Raw genomic sequence first — 19,260 nt, forward strand, 5'->3', positions numbered from 1 at the left:
GGGCGGGCTGCCTCGGCGGCGGCTGGCTCTCCTCACCCCGCCGCGGTCAGCGCCTGCGGGCCGGGGAAAAAACTTTGGGTGCCGGTCGTGGTGCTGGAGTTTGAGGAGAAGCGACTCGCTCTGCGCGCAGAAAGTGGAAGCGAAAGGACGAGGTGCTGCGGGGAAGAGTTTCTTCTCGACGAAACAAAAACGTGCTGCCTTAGCCCGGTACCGCGCTATGTCCTGACGGCCACCACACGCCGTAGGGCGAGCGATCGCTTCACCTGCGCTGCTGTCGCCTTTTTCCGAGTCCTGTAGCTGCCGCTCGTTTTCCTGCGGTGAGCTATGGCATGAAAAGATCTTTATGTATCATTTAAAAAAACTTGGATGCTAAAAATTTTGAAACTCCGCCCTGCAGCGTGACGGCGTTCCTCTTGCCGCCTTAAATGTCTCCGTTGTGTTTTTATCGACTGTCCGATCCTCAGTCAGAGCTGGTAATTTATTGTGTGAGCGTCTCAGCATTTATTTATGCAATGTTCCCTGCAGTTATATAATACGTAGCTGACATTTTGTCTGGAGATGCCCAAAGAGGTTTCCAGATTTCATTTAGTGCACAGTTAGTTAAAAACTGGATGTTTTGTGGGTTTGTACAACTTGGAAGCGTCAACATGTGTTTTTTGAAAAAAATTTTAAAATTAAGGAATAAAGCTTATGTAACTAATTTTCTACTTACTTCGATCAACCGATTTTTCTGTTTCCTACAGCTCCAAATGACCACTTACTATACAGCAACCGGTCCCAGATTAACTCTACTTTGAAAGCTTGTGAAGATGCGTTGCATGATGCAGAAACAGCATGCAGACTCCAGCCATACTGGTTGAAAGTAAGTTCTGACTCCAGCTGTACTTTGTTTTAAAACCTCAATACCACCCTGATAGAAAACTGTTAGAATGGTCAGACAGCTGAATCTGAAGGAAGCTTTATGTCCTGCAACTTCTTGGACTCCTGTGACTCACAGACATTTAATCATGATATTCTTGAGCTTTCCTGGGGTGAAGGAAGAGAGTGATAATCCTGGAGGATGAGCTGAGGCTATTGTCTTTGACCTGGATGAATCTCAAGTTCATGAACTCTCTCTAAAAATTGAATGCTGTGCTTACATCTTTCTGTAAGGATATGGTGACTATTTTAGGAGACGAATGTAGGGGAAGCAGATTTTTCCAAGATCTTTTGGGCTCAGGTGCTGTGAGAATCACACTTACTTGAGTTAGAGGACATCCCAGTTCTGCCTGTAAGAGTTTTCAGGACCACTGTGGTTAAAACCCCAGACACTGGTGGTGTCTAGGTATAAGAGATAGTTATAGTGATTCTCCCTGCCTAACTTTTTCTTCTCTGGAAAGATCTTTTGTCATTTCATCTTGGTTTTATTGCATATTCTCATGACAAAAGAATAAAAGCTGCAATGATGGATGTGTTTCATTGCAGGGTCACCTAAGGAAAGGACAAGCACTAGCTAATCTGGGGAAAACAGAAGAAGCTTTAAGAGAGTTTCTATTCTGCCTTGCTCTAGATACTGGGAACAAGACAGCCAAGTCTGAGGCACAGAAGGTGAGTTCCCTAAATCATCTGGAACTGCATTATTGTTTTCAGTGGCCTTTCATAAAGGAGGATAAGAATTTTTCTCTTCCCCCCCATCTCTCTCATTGCTGCAAAGAGCTGGATGGAGACACATATCCAGACTGTTGTTCAAATTTGAGTTGTGTGTAGTGCTTACTTGAAGATAGGGAGGTAGCAAGAAGACATACTCAGCAGGCACTATGTGGAAATGGTTATGGTGTTAGCATCAGCAAATTTGAAGTAAAACTGAATTGTTAATAATTGCCACCCACAGACTATTGTGTTTCTCTATAGTCAAATTTCTGATCTGTTTCCTAGCTTGGCAATGTATTGCCAATGACAGAGTGCAGAAGAGGGGGAGTTGCTATTGAATATTGTATCAGGCCATTGACTGCCAGAATGCAACACGCACCACCCGTCAAACTCCACTTGGGAGCAGCAGCTCTCTTCCTACCACCAGTCGTGCTGCACTGAGTATCAGTGTGTGAAGGAGGCGTGAAAGGAAGCAGTCAACAAAAGAAGAGCTGTTTTAAAATAGTTTTTAAAGGTTGCTAATAATGCTAAATAAGCAACAAAATGGACCTGCAGTGAGGCTTTTCTCAATAGCAGCTTAAGATGTGGTGTGTGGGTTCTTAAATAGCTTTTGTGAAGACTGCTCTGTTTTGCGTACCCCTCAAACCTCTGATTTGTTGGGAATCATTTTTTTGACATTTGACCACAATGTTGTTGTTGTAGCTGAAAGGCTTAGTGTCACAGTGATAGCTTATGGCAATAAAAAAGTAATAGTTCTATTTTCCTTGTACTGAATTTTCTTTTATGGCAGTGCATTCACGCTTTTCTCCATCACTGGTGGGATGGGAACTTCGGGGTTTCTGTGTGCTGAAATACGTAAGGCTTTCTACAAGCACAGTAGAATTCTTACAGTAAAGCACTGTTCATGAAGGTAACTGAGAGTGTAACCTGGATGGCCATAATGCAGTCAAATTCTTATCTCATTTTGTATGTGGTTGAGATTTTCATCTCCTGTGAATTTTTGTCACTGGTATCTGGGGGTTTTGTTTGGTTGGGTTTTTTCCCCAGCGGGCTCCATGCAGTCTTTCACTGTCACTGTGTCACGATTTGTTCTCATAGTCATGCTGGGAGACTTCCTGTGCACTAGAGCAAAAAGAGCAGGAACAAACGGATATGTTTCTAAATTCTGACTCCAAATAGCCTTATCCAAGACACCTAATTTCTGAGCAGTGGGGTTCTGAGAAAAACTAGGCTTCTTATGACTCAAAGAATTACTTGTGCACTCATCAGACACAGAGTTCATCCATGGTGCAATATTCTACTGGGTCATTTCCAAGCCTGTTTGCATAACAATGACATACTACATTTTACCAAATTCTTCGGGTGCAGCTGTGATGTTCTGCTTGTATTAACTGTCTGTCCATGTTAGTTTTGACATAGTGTGATCCTGTGGAATCCTTTCTGGCTTTAAAAAGAAATCTTAGCTGTTATGTGGCTTCCTCAGGGATCAGCAGGATCACCTTAGTAGTATGTTGAAATTAGTTTTTGAAGTGTGAGTCTTCTATTCAGCTCTGTTTCTTTCCTTAAATGATCATCTGATAAGCTGTGCCGTACAAGTGGCTATAAGCTGCTACTTGAAACAGATTCATTTATGTTCTCATAGCAAATGAAGAAATAGCATTTTTCTACTGCCTACATTTTTTGTATTCTCAAGTAACTGAATTAAAGATAGCTACAGTTTACAATATCGGAGACATTTACTTAACTGAACTTGGATTAAGCCTGTGAGATGAGTGCTCTCTGTACTAGTAAACTCCAGTGAAAGCTTCTGATGTGCAGCAAAAAACCCCATATTTAAGATGTTAGTAATTTCTGGTGAGCTCTGAACTGCAGGACAAAGAGGACAAAGGCACATGTGTGTCACATCACAGAGAATGGTTAATAACTTTATGGGCTTATTTAACTCTGAAAATGTCTCTTGCTCTCTGTTTGGCCTATATTGCATTAGCTCTTGCACTTTTTGTTCTTACCCTAGTCTAAAGGGCTCTTTAAATGGTTTGAACAAAATCAAGGATGCTTCTTTCAGCTATTCCCTTACTTGCTTTTTCATTTAGAGGTTGCAAGGAAGGAACTAAGCAGTGAAGTGTTCTGTTTTATATCACAGCTTCTACTTAGTTTGTTTTCACTCATCCCGGGAAATGCTCAGGAACACTTACCCGATATCCTGCAGCTGTTGTCACATCACTCTAGATTAAAGGGGAATCTCCTAAATTCAGTGGGATCTGGAGGCACCAGCCATAACCTACAGAGGTTGCTCAAGGTAAAGATCAAGTCTGATGTGTGGTTCTTAATTTGTTGTGTGTTTTATGTTCACATTGGGAAGCCTTCTCTCCTTTTCACCTCTGGGAGTTAGGAGGATAAATTTTCTCAGATTTTTACTGAGTTTCAGAAGATAGAAAACAATGTTGATGTACTGAAGTCTCTTTCTCTGACTTCTTTTTCTTTAATAGAAGTCCTCTGTTGTTGTTCTGATCAATTTTTATGCCAGAGTTGAGTGGCTTCTATTCCTGTAACTGTCTTTAGCTCTTCCAAGTAGCTGGTAGTGGGAAAGGGCCTCTGAAGGTTGGATTGAGATACCCTCAAAAGCTGTGAAATGCCAAAATCTAGGGTTTCAGCTTGAACTGTAACTGATGATGTCAGTGACAAAATCATCCTGCATTCAGATTCTGTACACTCTGCAGAGGTTATTGTGGAGCCACGTAAGATACATTAGCTACTCTAAGTTTGGTTTCCCAGCCATAGTTTTGTAAATGGCTGTAGAGGTTCACATTCATGGGTTTGTAAGGGCCACTTTTGCTTCACCGAAACCTGAACTTTGAGGATAGGTTTTGCACAGACTGTATATGTAGGAGAAAACTTCACTAGTCCTTACAAACAAAAATGGTAGGTTTTGAGCAGCCTTGTTGAGACTGATAAGAACAAACAGTGACATTGCCTTCTGGAAAGGCTATTAGGATATTCTGACAAGAAATCCTTTTGTATGACCCTTTCCTGAAGTCATTTGAGGGACAGGTCACTTATCTTTCTGCATGTTACACATCACCACAGCTCCTGATCACAATCCACAGGATCTGCTTTCAGGTTCATCTGGGAAGTTGATGTGACAAGCTGATAGGTGATGTCCTGTGTAATGGCTGCTCACAGGTTGTTCTGTAGCCATAACAGGATAAAGACTGATAATTTTATCCTTTGCAAAAGAAATCTGTCACACTAAAGGAAGCTCTGTGCATCTTCTCTGTTAGAAATTGTGTGTGTTTATACTGCTTCCTTAAAATAAACTTGCATTGTTTTGGTTGTTTTGATGGTTGACACCATCATTATGATATGAGCAAAATGTATTTTTCCATAGGTTAAGTGATAACAATATATTTAACCTGAGATGTCACATTTCTGCCTCAATCAAGTTTCATGACCAAGCTATAAATCCACACATAAGGGCTGAAAATATTCAGTGCCATGGTAGGGCTGGGGAGGGGAATAGTTAGCTTTTTTTTTTCTTCATTAAAATCAGGCCCTGACACAGCAATTCTCAAACTGTTGCTTCTTGACCTACAAAGTCCTTTCTGGTGATCCATAATATTAAAGACTTGTGACAGGTCTGGGTTTTTTTTTCTTTACCAAGGTGTTAGATTGATCTAATGTCAATCCTCTCTTCACACAGGTAAATGTGGAACAGAAAAAGGGTTTTCCCATTCAAGAGGAACCAAATGTAACTACTTCTGGTAGTTTGAGGAAATCTGTACAAATTACAGAGAGCAAAAAGGACTGCTCAGAGGAGGAGAACAAAGTTACCTCCACGCCAGAGTCTACCTTTCTCATTTCTGAGAAATGCAGCCTCCTGAAAAGGAAGTGCTGCTCAGAGGAGATGCGAAATGCTGAGGTAACCTGCAAACTGATGAAGAAAGGTATGTTTAATTATGCACAGGATAAGTCCCATGGCATGAAAGCAATGGAAATTTTGCTTTTATAAAACTCAGAGGAAGAGGGTCCAAATTACACTTTGGCTTTTATATTTTCTCTTTAGCCTAATCAGGGCATGATGTGGAATCTTTCTTGTATGTAAAAAAAAAACAAACCCACCAAAAAACCACAAACAAAAAACTATATTAGTCTAAAAAGGGGGCTAAGAAGGTTGGGTCAAGTGCTTGTTTATCAGCAGGGCTCTGAATCTTTTAAGGAACATCAATATCATGCATGGTCTTAGCACTTTCTGCATCAATTTAAAAAAGTTTGCTTAAAAGCACAAATTCTGTTTGTTCATGATATCTGACCTTGTTTTCATGCTGTTGGATGTATTTACAATGGTATGACAGAAGAATTTGTCTCACTTTAGACTTCCAATGCTAATAAAAAAAATGTTTTGACATTAATTGTTAATGCAGGGCTAAATTCAACCCTCTAAGTGGGTATAATGTCACCAAAATTAAGGGGAGGTATGCCAAGGCTGAATTTGATGCTTTGCATAGAAATTATTGTAATGATGCTTAATGGTTCAGTAACTTGCAAGTATATACAATACACATTTAAATATTGGATGCTGGTTGTAGATACGTGGAATACCATTCTGTTTACATAGTTCTGTTCAATTACACTATAATTTTTTTGTTGTTATTGATAGATACAGTTGATACTAAGGGAAATAGTACTGGACAACATATTCCATTTGAATTCGTGGATCCATCAGATCTGGACTGCTCCCTTTGTATGAGGTATCCATTGTTTTTTCATAGATGTCTTCAGCTTTCAAGCTGTTTCTCTTTCCCTTTTATGACCTAGAGATTCTCTAGCTTACTTGGTAGTTATTTTTCCCTCCAAATTGAAATTAGTTTTTATTACAATTGTTGCTCCAGTGATGCATTTCTAGACCTTTGGTCCTGAACACTACTGGTGAATAGGAACTCTTTGACCTGCTCTAGGCTAGTGATTGTTTGGAAAAGGGCAGGTAGGGTCGTGTGAGGGTTAAGTGTATTAGTGAAGGTGTCTGAAGATTTCCTCTCACCGCTTACACGTGCCCACCCAGTGACACACATAGTGCACAAAACCATAGTTTGTCCTTTGGAATTTGTAGAGCCATGTACGATGATATCTAATGCACAAAAAAGCTAAAGAGACCACATCCAATGAACATTCCAAGTTTGCATGTAAGATACTGTGTTGCTGCTATTGCAACAGGAGGTTCTTGCAAACAAACAGCTTGTTTTTCCTCTATTGCTTAAGAGATGTGTTCCTTAGTTTACTAAGGCCGTCATTCCATTTGCTTGATGATCTCTTCTTCCAGTTAACAGTTATTCTTGGGGACAGCAATGACTTGATAAAACCAGTAGGAGTTGTCAACTACATCTATTTTGCTACTTGTTTTGCAAAGAACATTTTAACTTTGGCAAATATACATGTGGGGTTTTGTTACTGACTTAGAAGGAAATATTGGGAAGGTGTTTCACATGGGTCTTGACCTCTGCAGTGAGTGTTGCTTTGGGTAGTTAAAAAAACAAACCTGATTTATCAATAATGCATGTTGGGGTTAGTTTTGCACTATATTTTAAATTCTTAAATAGCAGATAGCCTCTTTGTGGATTTATTTCTGAAGGCCTGTGCTTTTGAGAAATCTGGCTTTGCTTTGTTTTGTTTTTTGTACGTGCAGGGTGGGACTTCAATTTATTTCAGATGAACTGAAACCTTTGGGGGAACAACTGCTGTGTTGTTTGATTTGCTTCTGCTTGGAATAAATCAGATCTGCCCCCTCTCCCTCCGTCTGCTTACAGCTGAAACATGCTCCAGAAGTTTATACAGCTGTCAAAACACTTGATACTGCTAAGAGCAAAACTTTCCTCTAACAGAAGGCCACACAGTTAGTCTTAGCTGGTTTTAATGAGTCTGCATGTTTATGATCATTGTGTCCACAAAGCATTTTTCAGAGGTTTTTTATAAAATTAATTAGCCATACTTCCTCATCCTCTCTGTAAAATCAAAAACAGCCAGACTACAATCATTTGTAAAGGAATTAGCTCAAGGATTGCCGATTCCCTTACAGTACAGAGGATGGTGATGCTGATCTTGTAATTGCAATCACAAATACAGGCCTTGCGTCTAGCTGTCACAAGATCTTTTTCTTGCTATTAATGCAGATTGATTATAATTATTTCCTGCTGTGTTCTTCAGAAGTATTTCAGGGATTTGGATCCTGAGATACTTTGGACTAATTACCTGGTAACCTACTGACCTGTTCACAATTAACTGCAGGAGCTGTTATTAACCTATTTGTTTGATGGAGTGGCCAAAATGTTACTGATCTACATTCACTCCAACAGCAAGCAGAAATAAAAAGTAATAGTTAAAGCAACATACTAGTGAGAAATGAAGGAGCATTACTCAGCAGGAGTGAATATTTAGTTTCTTGCTGTTACAATAGCTTAAAATGATGTCATGAGAAATCTTGGTGTATAGTGTTTCTTTCTGCAAGTCATGAGGCTTGGTTCAGGTCCTCTTAGAGTCGTTAGGAAAAAGCTGCTGCTGGCTTCCGTGAGAGCTGGAGCATTCAACAGGAATTTCCCGTCTTTATGCTAACAATTCAGGTCAAGTAAGTCACTATTAAATAATTACATATGCAAACCAATGCTTACTGAAACATATTGTAGAACTCAGTATTTTACACAGTTTAAAGCAATAAGGTAGCCTTGGTGCAGTGAGGTTTCTGTTCCCGAAACAATTAACAAGGGTTTTCAATTATACGGCCACGTTGCAATAAGATAGGTGTCGTATTTTAGATACTTCTTCATATGTTCCCCTGCTTAAATGTCAATATTTACAGTAACTAATGACATGTAATATACTGGCTATGGCAATCTCGTTAAGAGCCAATTATGTTCTTACACTCATCTTGTTTAAAGATGCTAATAAATACAGGTTTACATATTTATAATTTCCACATGTATAACAGAACTTAGTGTACTGTTTTGATAAACTCTGATATTTTTAAGTAAACTTACTAATTCATTTAAGTTATAATTAGACTAATATTTGAGACCTTAAAATGCTTAGACACTATGTTGTAAAATATAGCTTATGCCAAACAACTTAATTTCTAGTCTTGAATGTTTTCTATTAAAACAAAACAAAAAAACTTCCATATTATTTACATCTCCTTAAGGTACTTATTGGCAAGGAAACATCACTTTGCAATATCATGTAATCATAATAAGTAAAAAATCCTTACATGAAAATAAGCGTCACAGAGGTACTTGAAATAGGTAAATATTAGATACCATGATACTTTGAAGACCTGGCCTCATATATTTAAATTTTTTTCTAGATGAAACATGAACCTAATGTCACTCATTTTCCAGAAAAGCAGTCATTTCAAGGTTAAAAACTGTCTATTCCAACAGACTGCTTTCCAAGTCACATTAGAATTGGCAATAATAGTTTATTGCAATCACTTATGTGGGCTATTACTGCAAATAGCGATTTTGTGCTTAGCTCTACACATACAAGTAATCACATGATTTCCACAGCAATAGTTGTGCAAGTATTGCTCAATTTCATTAGAAAAAGTCAGATGGTCCAACTTCTGCTTCTATTTATTGCTTACATAGAGGAAAATTAAATCCTGGCTTGTCGGAAGTTAATGTCAATACACTCTCTCACATTCACTGAAGTCGGAGTTTATGGGCTGCCTTTCATGTTAGGTGGCAATAAGAAAGTTTGTAAGCTGAATAAATACAAAAGTTGGCTGAAGAAATTAAAAGCAAGGAACAACTTCATCCTTGGAGTAGTCAGTAGTTAAATTAGTGAATGAATACAGGGGTTTTTTTGGTAGCAGCTTTTTCTTTTACTTTGGTACTCAATGTTGTCTTTTTGATTTTGGATTTTCTAATCCAGGCTCTTCTATGAACCTGTCACTACACCTTGTGGACATACCTTCTGTCTCAAATGTCTTGAGAGATGCCTGGATCACAACCCAAAATGTCCCCTGTGCAAGGAAGGGCTCTCAGAGGTAATGATGCTTGGATTTTCTCAGCATGAATTCAAGGGCACAGGATAGGATCAAGTAGCACCTTCAGAAACCTTTGATATTTCCCAACTCAAAAGAAATATTATGTATCTTAAGAAGAATGTGACTTTTAAAATGCTCTTGTGACTTACAAAGCATGGATAGTCTCCCCTGTTCAAACCTTAGGGCCAGACCTGTACTTAGAAAATCTGTAGGTGGTTTTACTTCCCAGATTTCCCAAGACAATGCCCATAACATAGAGAACAGCTCACTAAACAACTCCTCAGTGGCAGTGCAAGCTTAAAAGATCATTTTGATTTGTTATAGACGTAAGAAAATGGAGCTAACAGATGACTACCTTGTGCATAGGCACCATACACTTTGATAATGCTAGACATTATCTATAACTGCTTGCGTGTGTTTTTACTGCAGTGCTTGGCTATGAGGAAATACTGTAAAACAGTACTAATGGAGGAGTTAATAGCTAGATATCTTCCAGAGGAACTCACTGAAAGAAGAAAGATTTATGAAGAGGAAATAGCAGAGCTTTCCAAGTATGTAATCCATTTATATAAAATCCAATCTTTAATACTACTGCTGTTAGCTAGTGAATGGCTCCTGCTGCTGTGGAAAATGAGCTAAGATGCTGACAAAGGAGCTTCTTTCTCGGTATCATGTGATTTCAAAGACAACAGGGTCTAGGTGAAATTGTGCTTTGAGTTAGCATAAAAACTGGACACTGTGCCAAACAAACAGAAGTAGAAGAAATCCAGAAGGTTGCTTTATAAACAAAGTATAAAGCAATATGGTTGCTTTCAGTGGCCCTCTGAAAGCCACAGAGTGAGACAATAAGGTGGAAGTAGTCTCACAGGCTGGGGGTTGGAATGTACTGTGTAGGGAAGAAATGGGATTAAGGAAAATAAATAAAAGCAGTAACAGAGATTCATTAATGCTCTCACTATCAAAACCAGAAAGCATAACTAAAAATTCTTCTGCTAGCAAGTGGTATATGACTTTCCATAATATCTAGTCAATTAAGGGGAAAAATAATTCTAGTTTTTACTTGCTCCATTAAGAATTTTATTCTAAAGATGTTATAATCTCTATTTATAGATACTATAATTTTAAAGCATATGTTATTGCATAAAATGTATTTTATACCTTTTCAGTAGTTTGGTAAAATGTCACATCTGATTTGTCCTTTCTTTCTTACAGCCTAAATAAGAATGTTCCTATATTTGTCTGCACAATGGCTTATCCCACAGTCCCATGCCCTTTGCACATTTTTGAGCCGTGTTATCGCCTGATGATTCGAAGGTGCATGGAGACTGGCACCAAACAATTTGGGATGTGCATCAGTGACCCTGTAAAGGGGTGAGTGAGCAGCATGCTTGGACCATGTGATGTATCCCACTTAGTCTGGAGCAAGTCTCTTTGGAGAGGTGGAGAAAGGTCCATGGCTGTAATATCTGTGATAGTTTTCCAGTAGAGAAAGTTTCTTCCTAATTATGCTGGTTAAAGACATTGAGAAGACTGAAATTTCTCTCCTGAGCACTTAGATTCTGACTAATATGACTGCCCATTTTTCTTGAAATACACATAGCTAGTGTGTATTATACAAAATTGAGCTGCAGACCTCTTGTAATACATGAAAAGGAAGTGTATTTTCTACTGTTTTGAAATCTGTTGAATGCTTTGGCACAAGAAATCAAATTGAAATGGCAGTAAGGTGTGTTGGCGGGTTTAGTTTTTTAAATTATGAAAAGAATAGCTAAGCTATTGGGATACATTTATATCCTCACTGTTCTGAATATAGTGGAGGCCACAGAGGTACAATAGGACCTTCATATGGACTGGCTGAGCATTTACACTGAGCCATTTGCAGGCAGTCTTGGGTAATTTGATCTTAATGTCTGTCTCTGTATTTAGCTTTTCTCCCTTCTTCTTATGGCATATACTTACAGGGTATGTATACGCCATAAAAAGTATGATGTACACAAAATACACACCTACAAAGTAAAATCTGCTGAAATTGTGGGAAAACCTTTTTCTTTATAGATTTTGTAGTCCTTCCACAGTTTTCTGAATTGCACTTGTTCTTCTATACAAATTGACTGAACATATTAGGATTATGGGGGAAGTGTGCTTCTGAGCTGTAGAATTTTCAATTTCATAAGATCTTCCCTGTATTCCAAAACATGCAGTTACTGTTAATCAGATTAGACAGCCTGAATCTTCCTGATAGTTTTGAAAACAATTGTGGAATAATTTGAACTACAGCAGGTCAGTACTATGAACAATAGAAATGAGCTGACACTGGTAAATACCTTTGTGGTAGGGACTGGCTGTACGGCAGTTCTGTGAAACTAAGGTTGGAGAGAATAAGACTTGTTTACTTGCTTTTGTTCTGATTTCAATAGGTTTGCAGATTATGGCTGCATTCTGGAGATAAGAAATGTTGAATTCTTTGCTGATGGTCGCTCTGTTGTAGACAGCATCGGCAAGAGGAGATTTAAGGTGATACAGCACAGCCAGCGTGATGGCTATAATACAGCGGATATCGAGTACATTGAAGATCAAAAGGTAAATTTAGGAATATTTCAGTTCAACTGTATTACATGTGAAATTCTAAGCACATATGTTTTTAGCGAGTTCTTTTTTTTGTAGAACAGTTTCTAGTAAAACAAATTTGTGGTATTTACTAACCACTCATGGTTAAAGATGGGAAACATAATAGTTACCACAAGCATGCACACACACTGCCCATATACTGAAGAGTGCTTTTTCCTAGAGGTTTTTAGCAGAAGACAAAACTAAGTGAATCCAGGATGAGATCTTGCCACTCTTCTGAACAAAGTAACTGCAGTTTATAAGGGGGTGGGAGGGAACCCGCCTCCATTTGCATGGAAGCCAATTAGAATACTCCCATTCAGGTAAGAAGGAGCAGGATTGGGTCCACTACACCTTCAAAATTATTTACATTAATTCTTATTAAAAAAAAATAATAATCTAGGCAGTCAAAGTATTCTGGGTGATATATGAGCTTTTGGTATATAATGGGAAGATAAAATGTCTACTCTGAGGAGCTGTTAATTAAAAAAAAAAAGCTTTGCATAGTCTTTTCTTCTGTGTTGTATGATGTTTATGTAATGGTGTTTTTATATAGCAAACCAGAAAGTACTTGTTCTGCAAACAGGTGTCTTTGGTAAGAAAGTGAAGGATTTGATAGATGGGGTGGGAGGAAGCAGAATGGGGGACACCAAACTAGCTTTCAGGAATTATCCCAGGTATCTCTTGTCATGTTTTTCTTTCTTTTTCTTTCCTCTACCCACCCCAGAAAATCCCCAAAATTAATGTTATGCCTTCCCCAACATGCAGACTGAACTAACAGTAACCTTCCACCTCTCTTTACTCATTTCAGGTGCAAGGACAAGAGTATGCTGCATTACTTGTTCTCCATGACTCTGTCTATGATCAGGCATATATGTGGTTTAACTCCCTCAAGCAAGCACTCAAAAGTCGAATTCTCAGTCATTTTGGTCCAATGCCAGCTAAGGATCCTGACCCACAGGTATGTAGAATCAGTAGTTTATGTAACTTTTAGAGACAGAAATAGCAGGGATATCTGATAAGCTGGGAGGCATTGTGTTTTAAGATGAAAATATGAATACTCTTCATTTTATCCTGCATAAGCTAAGTATCTAAGTTATTTTGCCATATACCAGTGGTAGCACAGTTGTGAACAAAAAGCTTGTATTTAATGTTGGTAACTTCCTGAGACTACTTAACCAACTATTAATCCCAGGAGACTTAAATACCATTTTGCCTACTCTACTTCCCCAATTAAATGACTGAGAAAATGAACAAGAGTACCAGGTTTCCTCTTGTCTAAGGACTGCAAATGGTAGGGATCCTAAAATAACAGAATATAACAACAGAAACTAAATATGAAGTAGTGTCTTAAAGTATGAAGAAGGGAGGCAGGAGTCCCAAAGAACTGGGTCAATAATAACATGGGAACAAAATCCATTTAAAAAAAAATAATCTAGAAGGTCCAACTTATAAACTAGAAATAGAAAGATTCATCTTGTTTCTGCCTTCAACATCCTATTTTTAGGAAAGGTGCAACTTGGTTGTAATTTATTTCAAGCCAGCCTGTAATCACAAGCCATTAGGTTGGCATTGAAATAACCTGCTTTGCTAGATTGCTGTCAAAATACCATGTTTTCAAAGTTAAATCTTCAAAAACAAGACCTTACCATCTACATGTATCCTAACCTCTATTTTTTTCCCCTTACTGTAGGCTAACCCTAATGGGCCAGCCTGGTGCTGGTGGGTCCTGGCTGTCCTTCCACTTGAGAACAGAGCTCAGCTCCCTTTCCTTGCCATGAAATCCCTCAAAGACCGCTTGAATGGCATCAGACGTGTCCTTACATTCATGTCTCGTACAAGATCACGGTGATGGTGAGAAGGAGAGCTGTGAAGTCTCCCACAGTATTTGACTGTAGACTGTCTCTTGTAACTTCCATCTAACTGCAATAATGTCTTACAGATTTGAGTGTCAGGATGTTTCAAGCCTGAATTTCAAAGAAAATGAGTTATAAAGAGCAAGGGATATTGCATCTGGAACTCTGAGATGATTATTGAATTACTGCACTGCTAAATTAATAACAAATGTGACAGAACAAAAAGTGATCTTGTTCGCCATAAACCTTTCAAAAAGCTTAAGGGTTTTTTTTAATTTATTTTATTTTTTTTAGTGGATAAAGGATAAACTGTGCAGTTTAATGTGAAGCAGAAATAATAATGCATTATTTCAGTGAACTGCAGTCTTTTATTCCAAATGGTTCAGGTTTTATATAGCATTGTGTAAAATAATGTTCACAACTTCCGTTTGATAATTTATTTTTGCACTATGATTTTTGTTTCAAAATGTATATTATTTATGTGTTCATTCTCTAAAGGAAAGTGAGCTGCTCTATTTATTTATAGCGTTTTTACCCTGTATTTATGACTGGGGGCAAAGTGATGATTCTAGCAGTGCACAAGCAACTGCTTTGATAATTTTTCAGATATTTGTGTTCAAATACTTTGAATGTTTTTCTACTTATCCCCAGTTCTACTGTAGCCTAAGAAGGATGTTTCCCCCCCACCCCGAAACAGCCTGCCGTGAAGTCTTTGAATACACAGATTATGTCTGAGATAATTCAAGCACAGTTGTTGGAGCTCGATCCTATGCTTGCAACTAGGTTCCTGATATAAAAAAAAAAATGCTTAACCTTAAGCATGAGAGTTTAAGTGCTTGGGTAAATTCAAGTATTGATCAGTTGATGTCAGTGGGAATTGGCCATGGTGGTGACAGAAGGATCTATCCCCTAATTTTTCAAAGAACAGAGAATAACTTGGAGTTGAATTTATATCTGAACTCTTTCTTGCAAGAACGGAGAATGGCTACAAACAACTGCGAAGAAAGAGCCACAATATATGAAAAGTGGCTTTTCCTAAAGAAAACTGGAAGTACTGGTATCATTTCATTGTAGGTTACTACATAGATTATTTTTTTTTACATCAACTCTTGTTGCTGTTAAGATCAGTTTTATTTCTTTTAATTGTTTGGTGGAATTTGGCTTTGGAGTGTGTGTATGGGGGGGGTAATTTTGAACTGTAGGACTCAGAGGGCAGTTTGTGTCACATGAGAAGGAACGTGTTGTAATAAATGCTATTTATTTCACCCCATCTTCAGGTTTCTGTTAGCTTCAAATCTCTACCCAGCCATGGCATTTCTCTTAAGAGCTTGGGTAGTGTTGCTAATAATAGCTAACTCCCAAGGAAAACAAGTGAATTTTAGCATGATTACTTCTAGCTATAAAGCAGGTAAAAATAGGGCAGAAATGAGAATAGGAAGTATCTTTGTTTTGACTTTTTTTTTAAATCAAAAGTTTGTATACTTGTTTTGCTGCTTTTATTGCTTTCAATATACCACTTTCTGGGACTGATCTTGCCTCCATCTGACTTTAACTTTCACTGATTTCAATGTGAGCAGAACTGGGCCTTTATTCTAAACTACTGTTTTCCTTTTCAGTTGCAAAAAATAGATTGAATTGAGAATGTTATGGAATGCTACAAGTTTCATTGTTATTTTTACCCAGGATAGCACTCTTTGCCATTCCATGCCTTTATGAAAAAATGCAGTAGAATTTAATGTCAATTTTCCATGTGTTTTTCCACCATCATCTCATCAGAAATATTTATTAACTAAAAGTAATTTTCATCTTAAGTTTCCATAAAACTACCTTTGTTCCCCCTCTTGTTAAATTCTATAGAACTTTTCTATAAGGGTACCAAAGAAATGAATGGAAGACAAACATGTTTCAACCTTGTAATGCAAATGAAATATGTATCCTGTGTTTGCATTGAGCTACTCTAGAAATGCTACAACTTCTTTCCATACTGCTAGATTGTTGCACTTCTTCCATAGGTGGTACTTTACATGCTTCTCCCTAAACAATGTATAGAAGTACGTACGTGTTCTGAACAATAACAATGTGTATGGTTGCTTACACCTGCTATGGCATTTGTCTTCATAAGTCAATAATGAAGTGATCTCTACTTGTTCGCAAGTGAAGCTGCATTAAGTGCAATTCTTCCTTAAACCATTATGTATTATTGCATAACATAAGGGGCCCATATTGCTCCCACAGAAAAAAGTTGTCACTTTGTTACTCTTATTTGTGAGAAAAGGACTTTAAATACCTATTTTAAACTGTTTTCTCACTGATGTCACTATTCTTTTTTCCTGCATGCTATGTCTTCTACATATTCATATTCTGCCTCTTTTGTTGATTTAGAAATTGGCATGGAAAGAATCCTTGATTTTAAAAGTGAATACTGTCTTTTCTATTAGCTTTGAGTAAAGCTGCCAGAATTTCCTAAGCAGAAACTTGTGTACATGCCCTATATCATAAATGCCCAGTGTATTTGTTGCAACCTGGAAACACTGGACCTACTGCATGTAATGCATACAGTTGATCTGCATATGCACAACAAATCGAATGCATCAAGAAAGTTCATCTGTACATGTACAGTAGCATTCTCTCTGGGACTGCTCGATGGCCACACATCCCAGATTAGTGGCTAAAGTCTGCAAATTCTATCAGAAGAAGAAAAAACCCAAAAATTGAGAAACAGATTTTCTAGAGAACACAAACCTGTCCAGGAAAAGCTGGACAAGGAGTAGCCTTAGCCTTCAGTGAATTGAGATGGTAAAGTTTCAGTAATGAGGCTTAAAAACAAAAAAAAAAATCTTCTAGTTATGCCACAGCATTGCTGATTTTTTTCAGTTGTATTAATTAGTACAAGGATGTAAATGCAACATTTATTACAGGCATGAATAAACAGCTGAACAGATTTAAAAATACCCTCACTTTAATTATAGCAACAGCATTGATCAGATAAAATACTAATTGGGGGAGTGTTTTATTTAAGCCTCTCACATTTTTCTAGACACCAAACCCAGTCCCATAACCAGTCTTGCTCATCTGTTAAAAAAAAAATCATGACTCAAACTTCCATTTCCTGTGTGGCCAAGAGGTATTGATTAATCTTTTGTTGCAAGGGCATAAGTAATGCATAGGCTTCTTGCTAGTTCTTAAAAAAAAAAAAAAAAAAAAGGCAATTTTCATTGACCCTAGTGATCAGTCCCCCTTTAAAAAAAAAGGGGGGGGGAATACAAAAAGCAAGTCTTTTGTAATGGGGGCAGAGAGGGAACCAAGATCAAACTATAGATCAGACTGTAACTGAGTCAGTGCCAGTCTCCTGGGCAATATCACGTAAACATCTCCCAGAAATGACTTGCATTTGTAAGATATGGGTTTGTTAATCTGAAATCTCTTCACTTTGCTGTAAATGAAGTATTTTAAAAAATACATTAAAATAAATAACAAAGACTGGCTGTATCACCTTTCCAAATCCTTGTACAGTCAGAGAAGTTTTCTGCAGGAAGTAATACTAATTTTTCATTCCCATATATAGACAGACTTATGACACTCAAAATAACTTTGCTTTGTCTTATATGCTCCTTTGTATAGCGATAACTTAAAGGGATATGTTTCCATGAAAATAGCTGTTATTTTGGCTAGCATGACTTGGTTGAAAGTAAACCTGAGACAGGACTGGATTAATTGGGGAAAAATCATGAAACCTGACAATGAATTTGGACACAGTTGTGCAAAGTAGTTCAGTAGTTTTAATAATGAAATGATAAAATGGTGTAGTAGGCCATTATCATGCTAAGTCTTAAGTGACATTCTGGTGTTAGCTGTAAAAGTTTCTCTTTTTTTTTTTTTTTTTAATTTTAAGTGCTGATATCTTATCTTCCATTACTTTGTAGCAATAAGAGATACCAGCTGTCATACTGAATGGTTGACCTATTGCTTGGCCTATCCTTCTGTCCTGTATGACTACTTACTAACAGAACACCTGAACCACGGATTTCTTAATCCAAAGATTATGTTAATCTAAAAAAAAAAAAAAATCACGTGGATTTTGATGTAGCAAGTCTGGCTTAATCTGTGCTTAGAGAAAGAGCATCTAAAACAAAACTTAATTTTATAAAGGTCTTTTCATAGAATCATAGAATACCCAGTTGGAACCTCAAGGATCACCTGGTCCAACCTTTCTTGGCAAAAGCACGGTCTAGACAAGATGGCCCAGCACCCTGTCCAGCTGAATCTTAAAAGTATCCGATGTTGGGGAATCCGCCACTTCCTGGGGAGATTATTTCAATGGCTGATTTCACAATGAGAACAAAGTTTTCCTCTTAATGATTTCTACATGGTGCTGAAGTTTTACTGGTGTTTAAATTAATGACAGACAGGAGCTATATTTAAATGCAGTGTTTAGGAATGGAGAACATGTTCACAAACTCTTATTTTAAAAAAAGTGTAAATTAACCACAAGTTTTCTGTGCATAAAAACCCAACGGAACTATATGCACTTAGGGTAGTGCTCCCCATTTCCCCGAGTCCTACGTCAGATGAACTCAACCCCTGCTTTCAATGCCTGCTTTAGTTATTTAATTTGTCAGCTTCATAACCTAACTTGTAACTGGTACAGCACATAGCTTAGGATCTGGGGCTTATTCCAAAGCCCAGTAAATCACTGAAAGTCTTATAGCTACAGAAAAATGGTAGTTTCAGCAAAGACACTATTTTGAAACACTTTGCTAAATAAATATTGTCTGGGTACAAGAAACTAATCTGCTTAGACAGGATTAAAATGGTGGATGATAAAAAACTGAACTATTACATTGACTTACTCATCCAGGTATCATGTGAAGTGCTTACTAATGTTGGAGTTTCATAAGGTCTAAAGTAACCCTCACATAGAAGTGCCTGTATTCTGTTATTGCCATTCTTGAGCTTTTTAATAGAGTCATAGCCATATATTTTATAAATATAAACATATGCACCTTTAAATCTTTACATTCAATCTGCAGAACAAAGGTTTACAGAGCAGAAGTGTAGCAAAAACAATGTAATAGCTTCTATAATTCCCTGGTGAGGAACGGGAGAAGTACAAAAATGAGGAGCAAAAGACTATCC

General features: G+C 37.7%; 1 protein-coding gene across 1 annotated transcript in view; it reads left to right on the forward strand.

Annotated features, from left to right (window-relative positions):
• Positions 1 to 18,191, forward strand: part of LONRF3 (LON peptidase N-terminal domain and ring finger 3) — a gene marked incomplete at its 5' end in the record, with an annotated part of 18,807 nt that extends 616 nt beyond the window's left edge. Inside the window, 12 exons of the mRNA XM_010569139.1 lie at positions 744 to 862; positions 1,465 to 1,587; positions 3,773 to 3,928; positions 5,330 to 5,573; positions 6,287 to 6,377; positions 9,547 to 9,661; positions 10,091 to 10,212; positions 10,874 to 11,032; positions 12,079 to 12,241; positions 13,080 to 13,229; positions 13,962 to 14,122; positions 14,211 to 18,191. Coding sequence (XP_010567441.1) covers positions 744 to 862; positions 1,465 to 1,587; positions 3,773 to 3,928; positions 5,330 to 5,573; positions 6,287 to 6,377; positions 9,547 to 9,661; positions 10,091 to 10,212; positions 10,874 to 11,032; positions 12,079 to 12,241; positions 13,080 to 13,229; positions 13,962 to 14,120 — 1,601 coding nt within the window. The remainder of the gene's footprint in view (positions 1 to 743; positions 863 to 1,464; positions 1,588 to 3,772; positions 3,929 to 5,329; positions 5,574 to 6,286; positions 6,378 to 9,546; positions 9,662 to 10,090; positions 10,213 to 10,873; positions 11,033 to 12,078; positions 12,242 to 13,079; positions 13,230 to 13,961; positions 14,123 to 14,210) is intronic.
• Positions 18,192 to 19,260: the final 1,069 nt, after the last annotated feature.

The sequence above is a fragment of the Haliaeetus leucocephalus genome, unplaced genomic scaffold (assembly GCF_000737465.1).
Source record: "Haliaeetus leucocephalus isolate CR32 unplaced genomic scaffold, Haliaeetus_leucocephalus-4.0 Scaffold262, whole genome shotgun sequence".
Lineage (NCBI taxonomy): Eukaryota > Metazoa > Chordata > Aves > Accipitriformes > Accipitridae > Haliaeetus > Haliaeetus leucocephalus.